Consider the following 16707-nt stretch of genomic DNA (forward strand, 5'->3'; position numbering starts at 1 on the left):
TATATATATATATATATAAATAGATTGAGATCATAATGAAATGATGCACAGCTATTGCAGAGTAGTAACTGAAGTCCTTACTAAAAATAATTTACAGGAAGCGTTGTCCGACATGCTGATATTCCAAAATCTATTCCCTATGAAGGAATGGGAAAAAAGCGTAAATAAATTCTGGGAAGGTCGTGTTTGTATCGACCTTGAATGAAGATACTAGAAAGACCACCCTTCGTGGTGGATAATTTGACTCACTTATGATTCATGTTTATTCTTCTGAAACAATGCAGGAATGGGCTTTTAAAAAACATAATTTCCCCGTCTCTGAAGGATAGATACACTTCAAATAAAGACGTCCAGTCTTTTTCTTTTTTTTTCTTCTTCTTGCACAAATTGTGTTCAAATACTGTTTTTTTTTATTATTATTATTATTATAAAACATACAGTGCACAAAATAAAAAAACGGAACGCCCTGCATAACTTTTTATCTAATGATCGAATATTCACGTTCTAGGACTCAATCTTAAATGTTCAAGGGGGTGACCTCAAATAAACCGGTTCCCCTGATTATCCCGAGTTGTCTCGGGTACGTATATATTGCAAATATATATCATTCCGAGAAAACTCGGACTTAGCAGAATGTGTCAGTGCATTTTGTTTTATCACGTTTTTACTCGTTCGAAAGCAAGAAATATAATCATAGCAATAAGAGTAAAATAGCGTATTCCTTCACTGATGGCGTTTGAAAAGTATCATTTTGTGTTGTCCCTTGTTTTAAGAACTATCATACAAACACTCATATTTAACTTATTTCATTTGTCCGAGACAACTAGGGATAGTAAACTGATTTTAAATTAAATGTTTCTTACACATAAAAAAAAAATTCAAATCTCAACTTAAAACATGTGCATAATCTTTTGTTTTAGTTCCTTGTATTTATTAATAAAATAAAAAAATATGTAGATTTTTGGAATTTCCCCCCCCCCCTCGAAATCATTGGTAAGGGGAGTGGTTAAGTAAGGCAGACGATATTTTAAGTTACGAAATTGGACACAAAACCGTACCTTTCTCTGAATAAACATTTTTCAAAAGACTTGGGATTTGTGACCTCCCATATGTAAGGTGCAATGTTGGAAGTAAGGTCCCAATAGTTTGGTCGGTACAAAGTTTGGACCCTTTTATGTTAATATTACTTTTTGTGGGAACTTTTTTAAGCGAATCGAAAAATTTTGCAAACTATTATAAAATCCGTTTACCTGCCGGGATTGCCTGGTTGGTAAGGCACTGGGCCCATGTCCAAGATTTCGTGGGTTTGATCCCACCGGCTAAAGACGTGTAATAAATGGTGACTGATGGCACGTGGCTGAAATGGTAGCACGTTAAATCTGTCGAGTCGCAAAGTCCTCCGTGGGGCTACTGATTCAGGAGTTTCCTTGTCTTCTGGATTGGTTCAAAATGACAAGGCTACGGAGTTGAACACTAGTTGTCGTAAACCCAAAATTAGGTCGGCTGTTCAACGACGGATATGAAAAATAAACTAAAAATATCCATTTACCCAAAGATGATTCCATGCAGAATGTAAGTTTTAGTAAATATCGATTTGTTTTATTACTTTATTTAATTAATGTTGCCCAAAAATATTTGAACTGTAAGACATGCAATTTTTTTTTGGCTCTTTTTAAAGAATTTAATTATAGATGGCAGAATACGAAATTTGAGCAAAATCGGTCGAATAGTTCCTGAGAAACCGAATTTTTAAAAATACGACTTTTTCAAAATTCGATTTCGCAGGAACCATTAGACCGATTTCGCTCAAAGTTTGTGTTCTGCCATCTAAAAAATTGCATTCTGTAAAATGATGCGAAACATTACATTCCTTACAATTCGAAATTTTTAGACTTTCATTAAATAAAATAATAAAAAATAATAAATATTTACTGAATGTTATATTTTGCGCGGAATTATCTTCAGATAAACGAATTTTACAATTGTGTGCAAATTTTTGTTCACTTTTTCTTAAAATGTTTTCGATATACGATGAAAAACGCAAAAAGTAAAATTAACATGAAGGGGGTCCAAACGTTGTACCTCTCTCCTGACCAAACTATTGGGGCTGCACTCCTATGTTTCGAGGGTCAGAGTAAATACGTTTTTGTGCCTGATTTTGCAACTTAAAATATCGTTTATACTCATTAATTATTATATTCACCCCCTTGGAAAAATTAAAATTGAGTACGTGAATATCCGATCATAAGTTTATTTAGGGTTGTCTATTCTTGCGCACTATACACATTTAGAATTATTAAAATAATTGACCTCCCATCAAAGCCATGTGAATGAAAGAAAATGTTCATTCAGATGTTCAAATGTTCATTCAGGGACATTTCAGATAACAAAGCATGTTATTTTATTCAGTCAAACGCCGCTATAGTGAACCTTCAAGGGATTTCGGGTTACTCTATCCGGGAGTTCACTATAAACCGTGTTCATAATAGCGGGGGTTAACTTTAATATATTACGTATGAATGCAGAGATGTATTCAGATTAATAATAATTTGCCTACAGAAAATGTTCACTCGATTAGCTTTCTAGTTTTAGTACCCAAAAAGTTCATTCATTTATTCAAGAATGAAAAAGGAACACTTTCTTTTTGCATACGATACTAAGTCGAACTATATTTTCATTATTATTTTCAGTTTGATTTGAACAAAATAAAAATAAAAATTCTAAATCTTTCAATTATGCGAATTATTATTAAATTTTGATTTTTTTTTCATTTCAATTCTATTATTTCATTTATTTAGCTTTTAAATTTATTCATGGAACAACCTTGATGTGAGATCCCAATATTTGTGGTACGTAGCGTTTTTAAAAAAGGTGCTTCTTTTCGATTTTTGTTTTTTAAAAGGTGCTTTCTTCATTGGATGTTTCCCTTTTCGAAAATGTGATTTACCATGTTGATTTTCGCTATGAATTATACAAAGAGACACAGTTCACATTGTTCTATTCAGCATTTTCACAATTAATTCTGCAGTAGCTGTGCATCATTTCATTCTGATCTCAANATTTGAACAAGAATAAACCGTCAACTGTCAAAAAACTTCCTACTCTGCCTAATTATAATATTTTTTAAAATGCTTAAATATATTTTTTGAGCTCTTGAAAAGTGCTTAAAAGGTGCTTATTTTTTGTTGAATAATTTATAATTTGGCTACGCACCTTTTTAATTCTTACGTATTTACGCAGTTTTGTTTCCTTCACTCCATATAAATAAAATGGTCTGCTTGTTTCATAACGTTACTAAAATCATCCTAATGGTAGAAAAGTTAATCCTCTTTTTTTCTAAGAAGTGTCCCAAAGAAACTAATGGAAGAAAACTTATGTGATTTGTATAATACTACCTATCAGTTCAATAACTTCCATTGTGTGTGCATGGAATAAACTTGTTTTGACTTTAATGATATGTGACTGCATGTCCTTTCAATTTTTATGCCGGAACTCCTCACGAATCATTTAATTACCATCGTTTTACAAACTGAACAAAAGAAGAAAAAAAGGGATATTAAGTGATTATGCTATATATTATTGCTCAGTATAAAAAAATTTAGAGGGAATGATATTGATTTAAAATGATAGTACCCCGCTTTAGTGAATGCGGTTTATAGTGAACTCCCGCGAAATGTACCCGCGTATAACGTTATTTTTTGTCGATAGAGTGAAGAGTGAACGAAAAAAAGTTGGATAGTATGAACTTTTTTCTGTCTTCGACTCATTTATTTTCTTCATTTATAATAATACATATTCGTAATAATTTTGAAACTTCTACTTCAAAATAAATACATATTCCAATTTTTAAACTATCGCAACATGGAATGTAGCATTTTTCTTGTTTGCTTTATTATTGAATGGGTTCAGCATTCAGAAACCACAATCTTGCAGTATCTGGACAAATGATTCAAGTCAAAAGCGATGAATTTGCTATGCGATTGGGTGAGACTTCTGTTATGTGCTTGAATGGCTGCGTTTAAAAAGCGGGATAGCGTAAATCCAGGAAAAATTATCGGAGAGTGTTTTTCCATATCTGATGTTGAGGACTGCTCATCGGCTGAAGATGACTCATTTTTCTCCTACGCAAGACGAAAAGTAATAAAAGTGAACACATTTTTGTTACTACGTATTATTTTTCGGTCATTTATTTAAATAATGTGTCATAAAAGGGGGGAGTTAGGAACGATTAGTTTAAATTGTTTCCGTAACGGTTATAGTGAAGTCCCGGTTATAGTGAATCAAAATTTCAGTCCCCTGAATGTTCATTATAGCAGGGTTTGACTGTATATGAAAATGTTATTTGTTTATATTTCAAATTTGAAAGGTACTCCATTGTATGTTACTATTATCTAAGTTTTTTGTACCGTCAGAAAATGAAATTTAAATTTGATAACTGAATAATTTTTTTTTCTTCAAAAATGTTTCACTTTTATAAATTTAGTGAAGTAATTCAAGTTGTGGTTTTTTTAAGGAAAAAAAAATGATTGGATACAACAGTGATGGGGAACTAAACAATTTTTATCACCCAATTCTATTTTTTTACAAACTTATTTTAGAAACTAAAACTGTATACCAACAAATACAATTATAAAAAAAATATATATATTCCTATATAACTTTTATCATGTTGGTCAGATTTTCAAGCACTAATATTTTAAAGTTAATGAAATACAATAATCTGTTTTTAATTAGTTGAATGGGGTTATAAATCTCGCTGTTATTCGAACCTTATTGGAAGGCCACCACGGCTTGTGCTCACGACCGTTGCATGCTTACGACGCGCTCATCAATTATGTCTTTGCGACCAGTTGTTGCTGACGGTGAAATTGTGGGCGTTATTTCTTTCCTTTGGGGTCCTGCATCATCGAAATCAGTTTTCATCGATGTGGAAAATGTTAACGACAACCTTCATCTATGAACACCACCCTAGAAACACGTCTTGTGAATTGGAATTGTATTTTTGTAGCGGTAGATACACTACAGTACTCCCCCACCAGAATTATAGCTGTGATAGAATTCGATGAATAGGATAACACTAGTTGATTCATTGCTGTTTTGTGCGAAGACGGGAGAGCTGTGTTACGATCACCGTACTTCTTGAGTGCTGATCGTGAGAGCTGTATTAAGTTCACGATCTTTAGCAGTCGAGTGTATACGTTGTGTGTGATCGAGACTGAGAAGCCTGGGGAGGTCGCAGTTACCATCCATCAAAGTTGTTCACATCATGTGGGGGTCAACCTTCATTTATGAAAAGGCACCCCACCATAGACTCGATTTATATTTTTGTAGTGGTAGATACACTACAATCGGCTTCAACAGTAAATAGAGATGTGAAGTTTAAAATGAATCACCACGCATAGCTTTTAAAGTGAAAATTCCATTCAAGAGTTTTGTACTGTCAAATAATTCATTCATCAAATGTTTGTTAAGCACAGAAGAAGAAAAAAAAATATCAAGAAAACGGAATCTTTAAAGAAGTGAGCAAAACAAATTGTTTTTCATCTCAAGGTTATTCACTTTTAATAGAATGCTTCATTTGATTTCCATTATTATTTGAATCATTTTTTTCCGTCGTTTCTTTCATATTTATTCAGAAAATAATTGCGTGGATGATATGTTTTCCTTTTTCCTTTAACACTAGTAAAAAGAAAACAACATAATTTTCCTCCGTTATTGTAATTTGTTTGATTTTACCGAAACAATTTCTGGATTTCTTTTTATTCTTAGATTAATTGAATGGTAGGAAATACTCAACTGTGATTTTATTTCTCAAAATATCGTCTTCATTTATTATTTAGCATATTTATTTCGTAACTCTCAAACCATCAAGATTGAGTCTTTACACTTAAAAATCCGATCATTGGGTCAAAAATTGTTCTGAATGCACCGTTTAATATGAAAGTATTATTTTGAAAAAGCTTATATAGGGTGCGTAGCGTTTTTAAAGGTGCTTATTTCCGGTTTTAGTTTTTTAAAAGCCCTTAAAGGTGCTTTCTTCATTGCGTGTTTTTGAAAGGTGCTTATTTTTTCCTTTGGGAAAATGAGATTTTTTTCTTCTTTACCCTGTCGATTTTCGCCACGTATTATGCAAGAGCGTTTTTTTTTTCTCAACGTTTTCACAATTCATTCAACCACAATCTATACCGTCAGTTTATAGCGTATGAATGTGCCCATCATTTTTCTTGTTTGATGAAATGTTTGCGTGTGCGTCATCTAAGCTGTGTTCGGTGAGATTATTGCACTCTCGTGTGCAACTCTGCTGCATTTTGCAAGATATTCTCAATTACAGACTTCATTTTCCAACCTCTGATATCGAACCGAAAAATCTCTCGATCATTTTTTAATGGCTAATATAATCAAGAAAGGAATTCTTTGTCAGAAACTAGTTATTTTATCAGGATCATGTAAAGTCTGAAAATTATTTTGTATTTTGTTAATATAGTGCTTAAAAATGTTTTTTTTTTTTTAATATTTTGTTAATATAGTGCTTAAAAATATATGCTTGAAAAGTACTACTTAAAAGGTGCTTATTTTTTGTTGAAAGATTTGGCTACACACCATGTTATAAAATAATAAAATTCGACTACGAATTTTATCCTGATGTACAGCTTCGGGAAGTGATAGAACAAACAGTATTACTTTATTTAGGTAGTGCTGGTAGTGGCGACGATTTGGGAAATATCCTGTAATCCTGTTTAAAATCATCCTGCGGTATAATACCATTAGCGACGGTAAAGATGTGGGGACGGATAGAATTGGTATTTAAATGCAATATTTTATTCATTATTGAATTCGTAGAATTTATTCTCCCTTCAAAATTTCCTTCTCATTAAATAAAAATAAAAAATCGCAAAAATGAGGATTTTTTTTATTACGTCATGTAACACAAAAACTTATATTAAAATAAATTAACAGTAATGTTCTTGAATGAAAGCTAAAAATAAGAAGCTATAAATATTTTATTTAGTCTCATAAATGCAAATTAAATATTTTAATTAAGGAAATTGTACAGGGAATAAACTGATTTAAAATAAAACAAATGAATTATTTCTCAAAATAGGATTCAGCATTCGGTGGAGATTAAGTTCAGTATATTTTTAACTTAAGAATATTTCAATTTAGTAAATTAAAAGAGATTTTATGAATGTTAAACTTTAAAACGGTTTTTTTAAGTACTTTTTAAGCTACCAAGAATTAGAAACAAAACTCAAACATAGTAACCAGTTTAAAACTCACATTAGAATTTCGCGTTGTGTTATAATATTGCATTAAAAACGAATTGTTTAAATGTAACATACATTGAGGATGAAATCAGCGCAAAGAAAGTCACGTCAAAAGCAACGCCTGATTAGAAACCGTTATAATACCGGATTAAAAATATCAGGCTATTCAAAACCCGGTACATAAGTCTAGTTGTTGAAATCTCTAAGATTTGGCATGAAATCGGCACAAATAAAGCTCATATTTAAAGGTACGACTAGAGTGTGGTATTAATCATCATCACCATCAATGGCTCGACAGCCCAGGGTGGGCTTTGGCCCTCTCAAGAAGTTTTTCCGGATTCCTAACTTTTTTCCTGGTAGTGTTTTTTAGTTTTTAAGACCAAAAGGTCTTTTTCTAGGCCAGCTATCCATCTCAAATTCGGCCTGCCTCTTTTTCGTGTGCCAACTGGTCTGGCATTGAAAACTCTCTTTGTCTTACGGTCTCCGTCCCTTCTGATAACGTGGCCTGCCCATTTTATTCTTTGTCGTTAAATAAAACTAATTATGTGGTGTTCATTATATGAGTGATAAAGCTCTAGATTTGAGTGTCGTATTAATACATATTAAAAATGTCGGTATTTTCAAAATCACGTGGAAATACCGAAAAAAACAAAGTTAAAAATAGTTTGGATTTACGATAAAATTGAAACAAATAAAGTACATCAAAAGTTATTTGCACGTTATAACATCGTTATAACATCGTCGTTATATCATATAGTCGTTATAACATCGTATTAAAAAGAGCAGTATTTTAAGCGGAAATCGTACAATAACTTCCGAAAAGTCACATCGAGAAGTCACTATGAATCGGACTCAAATAAAGAGCTTCAAAAGTGATTACTAAAATTCGAAATTTACTCATCGTAATTTGGTAGTACTATAAAAAAAATCGAGAGTTTTAAAACTGTGGAAATTTATTGCCTCCGAAAAAATAGCTATCGAAAAACTACATTGATTTAGATTTGGTGAGTCAAAAACTTCAAAAATTTCGATTTTTTTTCTTTCTTTATTTGTTTCAAAATTTTTTTATTATAGTTTATTTTTATATGTTCATGTGCCACAGCGGATCCCAGGTTGTGCACCCTTAATAGATCGTTTGCTCACTTGTCCTTCGCCTGACACCACTGCTTTCAATTTAATATTTTTTTTATTTTCTATTAAGAATTTCTACCTTTAACATTTATTACATTATATGAAAGTATAATATAGCAATTGATAAGTAAAAGAGTATTAACCCATTTTACCATTTAAAAAAAAAAAGATCGCTCTTTCTATTCAGGGCTAACAAAGCCATTTTAGCACTTGAAAAACTGATCAAAAAACCTGTCTGATTGTTCTTTTTGGATTAACCTGTAGACCTTTGTTTGGTAGAAAAAAATGTCGAATAAAAAATCGTTTGCTAATAATCGTTTGCACGTAATTCTTCGCTTTCCATATTATAATTGATGGCCGATACTATTTAAAAATATACAACACTATTTAGTTTTCTACTTTTAAGTAAAGATGCATTTTATGTTCAAAAAATCAATGCCTAAATTTTAGAAAACGTTATTTATAGTTCGTTCGCCAGGATTTGCCTCCGCTTTCATTACGTGGTATCTGACGATACAATTTTGCTAATTTTGATGGAAGGATGTGTGAACAATCCTGAACACGGTTTGCTATTTGACAAAAATATTCATTTTGCACTCTTCATGTGCATTTTTTTTAACATTAAATATTTCATAAATGTATTGATATTTCCCTCTTTTGAGGATATAGTTTGTCCTTTTTCGAGACATTTTGCTGCACTATATTTAATTAGCTTGAGTAAAGAAGGGTATAATAGTAGATGATAAAGCGAAGGAAGTGACTGAAAAAGAATTCACTGTTTGCGTTTGGTGAGCAATAAGGGTTGTCTCAATTTCAAGCTCGGTGACGTTTCTCCTGTTACTCCCCGTGCTTAAATGAACTCTGCATGCGAGGAGGTGGAGCCATGTGCCAACTTCTGATGAACGAACTATGCATAAATATTAAAATGTAGTGTTTAGTATAATTTGTATTCGTAATGTCAATCGAAAGCATTCCCGCCTGGGTGTCACAAAGGTCAAGGCTCGTGACCATTATGGTGACAAGAAAAGGCCTTCCTTGACAAACTGGTACCCTTCCATTAGGGCTGGAGATGATGTCACTATTTTCTTTCACTAGTTAAGAATTCTCAATTTTCGAAAAAGTTTAAAAAATACTACATTTGTTAAAACTGGGGTGTTGAACATGGTGACCACCAAAAATGGTGTGAATGAACAAGTTAATACCAGGACGAGTGTTCATATGCATTTTTAAGGGTGATCTAAACGTTAATTATTGGGAAAAGCTCCGATACTGAATTCATGAATAATTTTCTTCAATTTCTCAGATTTTTTGTTCACAATCGAGCAGAGAAGGTAAAAGATGGGATCCTAAACAGAAGTATAAAAATGCGTGTATTTTTTTAGGTATACCATTAAGAGGCTCTCATAAGGACCTGCAGTGGGCTGATCGTTAAGACACCGCAGATCACCGAAGTCGAGCATCACTGGCTGCTGTCAGTGTCCGAATGGGTGACCACTTGGATCAGTCTGCGTAGGGACAGAGGGTGTGCGGTACGAGTCCTCGTTATACTGGTCTATCATAAAGGGCTCGACTTCGCTTGCAGGTTGTCGGGCTACCGAAGCGGGGGTTGCCATCCCCTCTGCAGAAGATCAAAATTGTGATGGCATGTCTTCGGATCATTCTCAGGGATGTTTCCCAGACCGTCGCCAATTGCCCATTGTGCAGCTCTAGTGTGACGTAAATGAACTACAACACCAATCTGGCTTATCATTATATCTATCTCCTCCTTATTTATGCTCCTTAAAAAATTCCAAAATCTTCTAGAAGCCAATTTGCTCATCTTGTAGAAGCTCATAAGGACCTGTATAAAATAATATTTGTGTTTGATGAAGGAACAGATTTTTATTTTACTTTATAAATCAAGATATTCTTACTGTCATTACATATATTTCACACTGTGAACAACATTCTAGTGAGTATTTTTCTTTTCAGCTTCCATCAGTCATTTGTTCGGTGAGGAGGACATTGATGACGGATATTGCGAACACATTCTGACTCAACCGGCCACCGTCAATCAGGTGGATCCCGACCTCCTTCATTCTCAAATAGCTTTCATACCCGGTAAGATAGAATTTATTTTTTTTTGAACTTCATACACTTTGATAAACGCCACAACATGAAATGTCATGGATTGCAATAATTGTTTTTAACTGTTATGCCAGCGTGGTAGCATGAGGGGACTACGTCACCAAACTAGTATTCCTTAATTAATTTGAAACCGCGTGATTATTTTTTTAATTGTGCGTTTGAAACGTATTTGTATGAAACTAATTACTAATTTGAAGACGGTATTTAAAGAAAAATATTTATCCTGGGAAGCAAAATTAAGGGAGGAATGATACTAATTCATTTTGGAGAAGTATAGTAAATAGCCATCTGTTGTTGAAATCTATGATGCTTCATTAAATTACCAACTGGAATAAAAAAATAAACTATGTACTAAAAAAATAAATAATACAGAAATGATACTAATTCGCTTAAAGGAAAAAGCAAAAATTCGCCGTACTATTATTATAGCCACTGATGCTTAATTAATTTTGGTAATAAGTACTGATTTCAATATAACAATTGGAAAAATTTAATTCAGAAATGGTACTAAAAAAAACATAAATGCAATCGACTTCACTTTTATGAATACCCATGGTACTTGATTAAGCAGCGATGACTCAGGGGATAGAGCCTTCAATTGAGGTGATCCGGGTTTGAATCCCACCGATGGCTGGTCGATACGAATCTGCATCCGACTTGCACCGACCACATTACTGACGTGAAATATCCTCAGTGTCATGGCTTGGAGTCCCTTTGCCGTCAGGGTAACCGTGGGAGGTTATCGTGGTCTCCATGTAACGCGAATGCGGGTTAGTTCATAACCATCTAGAAAGGAGGAGGCAGTCATCAATTCCGTCGATACCTACTTGGGGGGGGGGGGGCNTACCTACTTGGGGGGGGGGGTGCGCGTTCATAAATATTTACTGATAAATAAGTAACAGATGAAGGCTAGCATTTATTCTAGCTTTTAAGCTAAAATCCAACATTACTACTATTTTTAAATTACATAGAATACATAAGAAAAATAGAAAAAAAAATGAATACAGTTAAATACATTAAAGATCTTTTCCTTAAATTATATATACAGTGGTGGCCAAAAGTGCGGACATTTTTTGAAAGTTTCATGTTTTTCAACTTTGTGTGCTTGAAGAATATATTATTTTTCACTTAAATACAAACGTTTATATATCAAATTGAAGGTAATTTAATGTAAAATTTAATAATAAATACAGTATTACAAAATCTGTATTACAAAAAAAGTTATGCAACTAATAGTAAGATCTATCTTACACAATCAATACTTAGTAGGATAACCCTTATTTTTTTAAGACAGCTTCACAGCGTCTTTTCATCGAGTGAACAAGTGTTTGGAGTTCATCTTTCGTAATCACATGGTGCCAAGAATCAATTATAGCTTCATTAAGTTGTCTTTTATTGGATGGACGTTTTTTTCGCACAGAAATTTTCGAACGTCGCCACAAATTTTCAATAGAATTGAGATCAGGGTTGTTTCCTGGCCAAGATAATATATCCATGCCTTTATTTTGAAACCATGCTTTGCATACTTTTGCTGTGTGGCATGGAGCTGAATCCTGCTGAAAAATAAATGGCGTGTTGTTGGGGAAGAGATCCCTGATGGAAGGTATCAATTTTGGTTTCAGGACAGTTTCGATGTATTTTTTGGCATTCAGGATGCCATCAATCACTTGAATTCGGTCCATACCATCTGCAGACATACATGCCCAAATCATGACATTTGTTGGGTTTTTTGTAGTTGCTTCAATGCAATCAGGATGAAGTGCTTCACCTACTCTACGTCTCACGTATTTTCTACCATCACTACCAAAGAGTGATATTTTACTCTCATCGTTCCAGATTACTTGCTTCCATTGATTTTCTGACCGAAACGAGTTAAGTGGGCAAAAGAACATATTAGATGGTCAGATTAAATGGTCAAATTCAAAAAATATATATATATTCAAAGAAAGATTGGCGTTCCACGATATGGATGACTAATCGAATACAACTGCGGTCACGGCCTCCTCACTTCTAGATGGTTATGGTTAGTTCAATGAAAAAGTCTTCTAGGAAAGCAAATTTCTCCCAATACTTGATCCAGGAGTTCCCTTGTCTTCTGGATTGGGTTCAAAAATGACAAGGCTACGGAGTTGAACATAAGTAGTCATAAACCCCCAAAAAAATTGGGTCGGCTGTTCAACGACGGTAATAAAATATAAAATAAAATGGTAAATTGGTAATAGTCTCTTTTTGTTTCATGGCAGTTGGAACAATTTTAATCAATGCCAATTATAGGTAAAATAAACATATTTAGTATCCATTAAAACTGCATTTATATAGATACTCTGGATCGAGTGTTTTTTGCGGGTTAAATCGCTTAATTGTGGTAAATTTTGACCATCGTGAGTTGTCCTCGAATAATTGTAATGTATGTATATATACACGAACACAAAATGGAACAATATTAAACTTGAGAAGGAAAGAAACACACCTTGAAACGTAATCGCCTATATATTTCCAATCGATTACCTTGATTTCATTTGTTCTTTCTCCCCAAACTAATAACTTCAGATATTTTTTTTGTAGTTTTATGGTTTTCCATTTTGGCATATAAATTCATTTTTTTTCATATGTCGAACATGTGACATTTGACTTACATCCGAGAAATCGAGATTTTCACCAGTTGAATATGTTTACTTCCAATTCCTGTATCTTAGTTTTCTTCGACTGGCTTGCTTTATTACTCTCTCTGGGACATACTTGTCTGTGTTATTTTGCCACCGAATGAAGAAACTGCTTCTGCTCTGACTGCATGGTAATGCTGACAGTGCAGTGCTGTCATGTTGTTGGTGCTTTTCATTTATATTTTTATTCTTTCTATTTTGCTGTATTTTTTTATTCTAGTGAAATGGTTTCTGTTCCTATATGTGGTGGTAGTCACCATTGTTCTAACTCATTTGTAAAATATTAAAATTTACCATTACTTTAATTATTTGACAAAAATATTCGACTCATGCGCGATAAATTAGTAAGTCTGTGATAGTGAAATGGTAATTAGGACTCCGTGAAACTAAAATAACTGCCTTATAATATGTTTTTTTAAAAGAAATTTAACGAATTTTAATATTATTTTGAAAAAATCTACAGCCAAACACATTTGAATCGATTGAAAATAAAGAAACGGTGGAAAAATGTCTAAAAATCCCTACCTTCTTTTCTTTTTTGCTGTTATCGATTTTTTGATTCCCTCCCTGTTATATTTACTCTTGTCTGCGGAAATAGGAGTGACATTCTACCCAGGTAATATTGACATTTCTCTCCCTCCCCCCCAGATCTTTTCAGGGACATCAAAAGTTGTTCCTCCCTACCTGAGTTCCTTTCTCCCTCATTAGAATTCTTTATAGGGAAAGATAGAAGGGATGAGAAAAGTTTTTCCCTCGAGGAGATATTGCAGGCGATAAAGAGCGGCTATTCCCCCCATTATATTGTGCTCAGATTCTTTCTTCTGTTCACTGTAAAACTATATCAAAAATGTTCCTTTGCACTGCTTTTAGTGTTTACCGCTTCCTTGATTATCCCGAGTTAATTCGGATTTGTAAATATTGGTTATTATCCCGAGAAAACTCGGGCTTAGCACAATTTGTCAGTACGTTTTGTTTCATCACGTTTTTACTCGGCCAGAATTAAACAAACAGAAAAATAATAATAATTTGCTGTGATTGGAAGTTTGCAAAGTTTTGTTTGGGAGTTGTTGGATTGCGTTTTGTGCGCATTGCTGAATTTACAGTTAAAAAAATCACTTCGATGAGTTGTGAAAAGTATCCCTTTTGTATTGTCCCTTGTTTTAAAAACTATCTAAGTGATGCCCGAGATAGTTAAGTGATGGTAAAATAAATGTTTTTTACGCATAAAAGATAAAATAAAATTTCAGCTTAAAACTTGTGTATGATGTTTTGTTTTAGTTCCTTGTATTTATTAATAAAATGAAAAAATAAGTTGATTTTTTTGCATTTTTTTCTCCAAAAAATTGTTAAGGGAAGCGGTTAAATTGATACCCCCCCTTTCGGTGTTCAGTGACACAACAGTTTCAATAATAACAATAAGATATAATACACATTGAAGTCTGTAAAATTATTTTTATGATACAATTTAAAAAAGTTCATTTAGGATGCATTCATTGTTGAAATGAAATCAAATATTAATCAAACATGCGCAAAGTACCATTAAAATATTAAAACGGCTTCGAATTAATCTTAACAGAACAGAAACGAATGAAAATTAAATATTATAGAATTATATAATAATAATGATGTATGTTTAAAATTTAAAGTATTAATATCTTTAATGCGCAACTAAAAACACACATCATTTTGTTGTGTAGAACTTTTGTTTTAGTAGATATATAGATAAAACAATTACGAACTCGGGTCCATTCTTACTGGATAATAAACAATCTATTGCCGGCATTCAAAGTACGTCAACGTTAGCGTTTTTGAAAGGAAAATATTCAGGAATGTTCACTTTATTTAGATGTAACTACACCTTTTCAAGTGTATATACAAGGTATCTGCGCTCCTGGCAATTCATTAGAAATCGTGGTAAGTCATGAATTTCGGTATTGAACAAAATGTATCATGAAACGTCATGATTTAAACTTTTTTTTTTTAAAAAAAAAAAGGTCATGGATTTAGGTCGCCGAAAAATCAAATTTTTAAAATGGNTTCGAACCTGGGGAATTTGACCCCCCCCCAATCTTATGATGTTCCAAATATCTGAATGTGTAACAAAATCCCCACTCAGTCATAATTTATTGAAATATAAAATGTTTTTATCATTTTCTTTAAAAATGATGGTGTTCTTTCAAAAACTGGAGGAAAGAACGTCATTTCTGGAGCGAATTATCTTTGAAACTTCTGTGATTTCAGAATTTTTATTTGTTTTTTCAATTTAAAATTCTAACTGAAGCAAGTCAGTCATTGGCGAATTTTTTTTATTTGGAAATGAGTACAGAAAATCAGGAGTATTTCTTTCTTTTCCGATGAACAAGAAAAGTATCTTTAGAATGTAATTCTGCCTGAATTCTGCTTTTTTTCTTTTGTATTTTTTTCACTTACTTTATTGCTTCAATTCTTTCATTACTCTGTTTCTTAAATTTAAAATCTATAAATATGAAGAGGCAGAGTATAACAGTTTTTGGTAAAACCTATCATTTCAATTCGTGTTATTATAATGCTTTTTTAAATTTATTATTCTATTTTTGTCTGGAGGAAATAGTCACTTCGTTAAGTCATGAAATGTTCTAGCAATAAGTCGTGAAAAGTCATGAATTTGAAAATCTAAAATGTAGCAGATACCCTCCTTTAATTAAAATTTTCTTTAAATTTGCTAAGAAGCAAAGTTGTTAATTTCCTCTCGATTTGATTATTCCTTGATGTAAATTATGATATATGTGTTTCATCCCTATTCTTTGAAAAAAATTCACCACTTAATGTAAATTACGAAGGAACTATTTTTCATAACTTTGTCGGTAAAAAGAAATGTTTTTTTTTTTACAGGTTGCAGAGATCTGAAGGGCCGTTCTTGTGTGGTTATTTCAAGTGATGCCATTAAAGATAACAACTTGTCTTCCTGTCATTTGGCGCAACTTTTCCTCTACTTCCACTCCATTCCCGAGTACGTCATCAAACAAATAAGTTCTTAACGTTTTCAGAATGGACACCATTGTTTCAAACACTTTCATGTTTTTTTTTTTTTTTCTAAGCAGCTATATATTTCCGCTCCAGTTTTTTGGTGAATATACTTATTTAATTCTTTCATGATATTTCAAAGTATCCATTTGCGTGTCAAAATATTAAGTTATGGGCTAGAATTTTCGTGCCGTCCGGCCTGGAAATTTTTGGTATGGGGAGGGTTGGTGGAAGTTTTCACAGTTTTCCATGTAACGGATCGTTCCAGCAAATGTAAAAAGGCGAAAGTTCAAAAAAAAAGAAAAAAAAAAAAAAAGAAATTTCAGTTACTGTTTTTTTTGTTATCTATTACATTTTGAGGAAATTAGAAATATTTATCGATAAATATTACGATAGGAGTACCAAGCATGCTTGGGAACTAAACACTATCGGTTCCGCGTTCGGCTGACCAGAGTAGACCTTGGCCTTCTATGGCCCCTGTCGCTCCACTGAGTTTATATATATACATATATATATAT

The 16707-nt window shown here is 32.8% G+C and overlaps 1 protein-coding gene across 2 annotated transcripts in view; it reads left to right on the forward strand.

Annotated features, from left to right (window-relative positions):
- LOC107444770 (puratrophin-1) overlaps window positions 1–16707 on the forward strand; it is a 259571-nt gene that overhangs the window by 85552 nt on the left and 157312 nt on the right. For both annotated transcript variants that reach the window (XM_071182930.1, XM_071182931.1), the window contains exons 4-5: window positions 10368–10496; window positions 16058–16175. In XM_071182930.1, the coding sequence (XP_071039031.1) occupies window positions 10368–10496; window positions 16058–16175 (247 nt within the window). The remainder of the gene's footprint in view (window positions 1–10367; window positions 10497–16057; window positions 16176–16707) is intronic.

This window comes from Parasteatoda tepidariorum, chromosome 7, assembly GCF_043381705.1.
Source record: "Parasteatoda tepidariorum isolate YZ-2023 chromosome 7, CAS_Ptep_4.0, whole genome shotgun sequence".
NCBI classification, from domain to species: domain Eukaryota; kingdom Metazoa; phylum Arthropoda; class Arachnida; order Araneae; family Theridiidae; genus Parasteatoda; species Parasteatoda tepidariorum.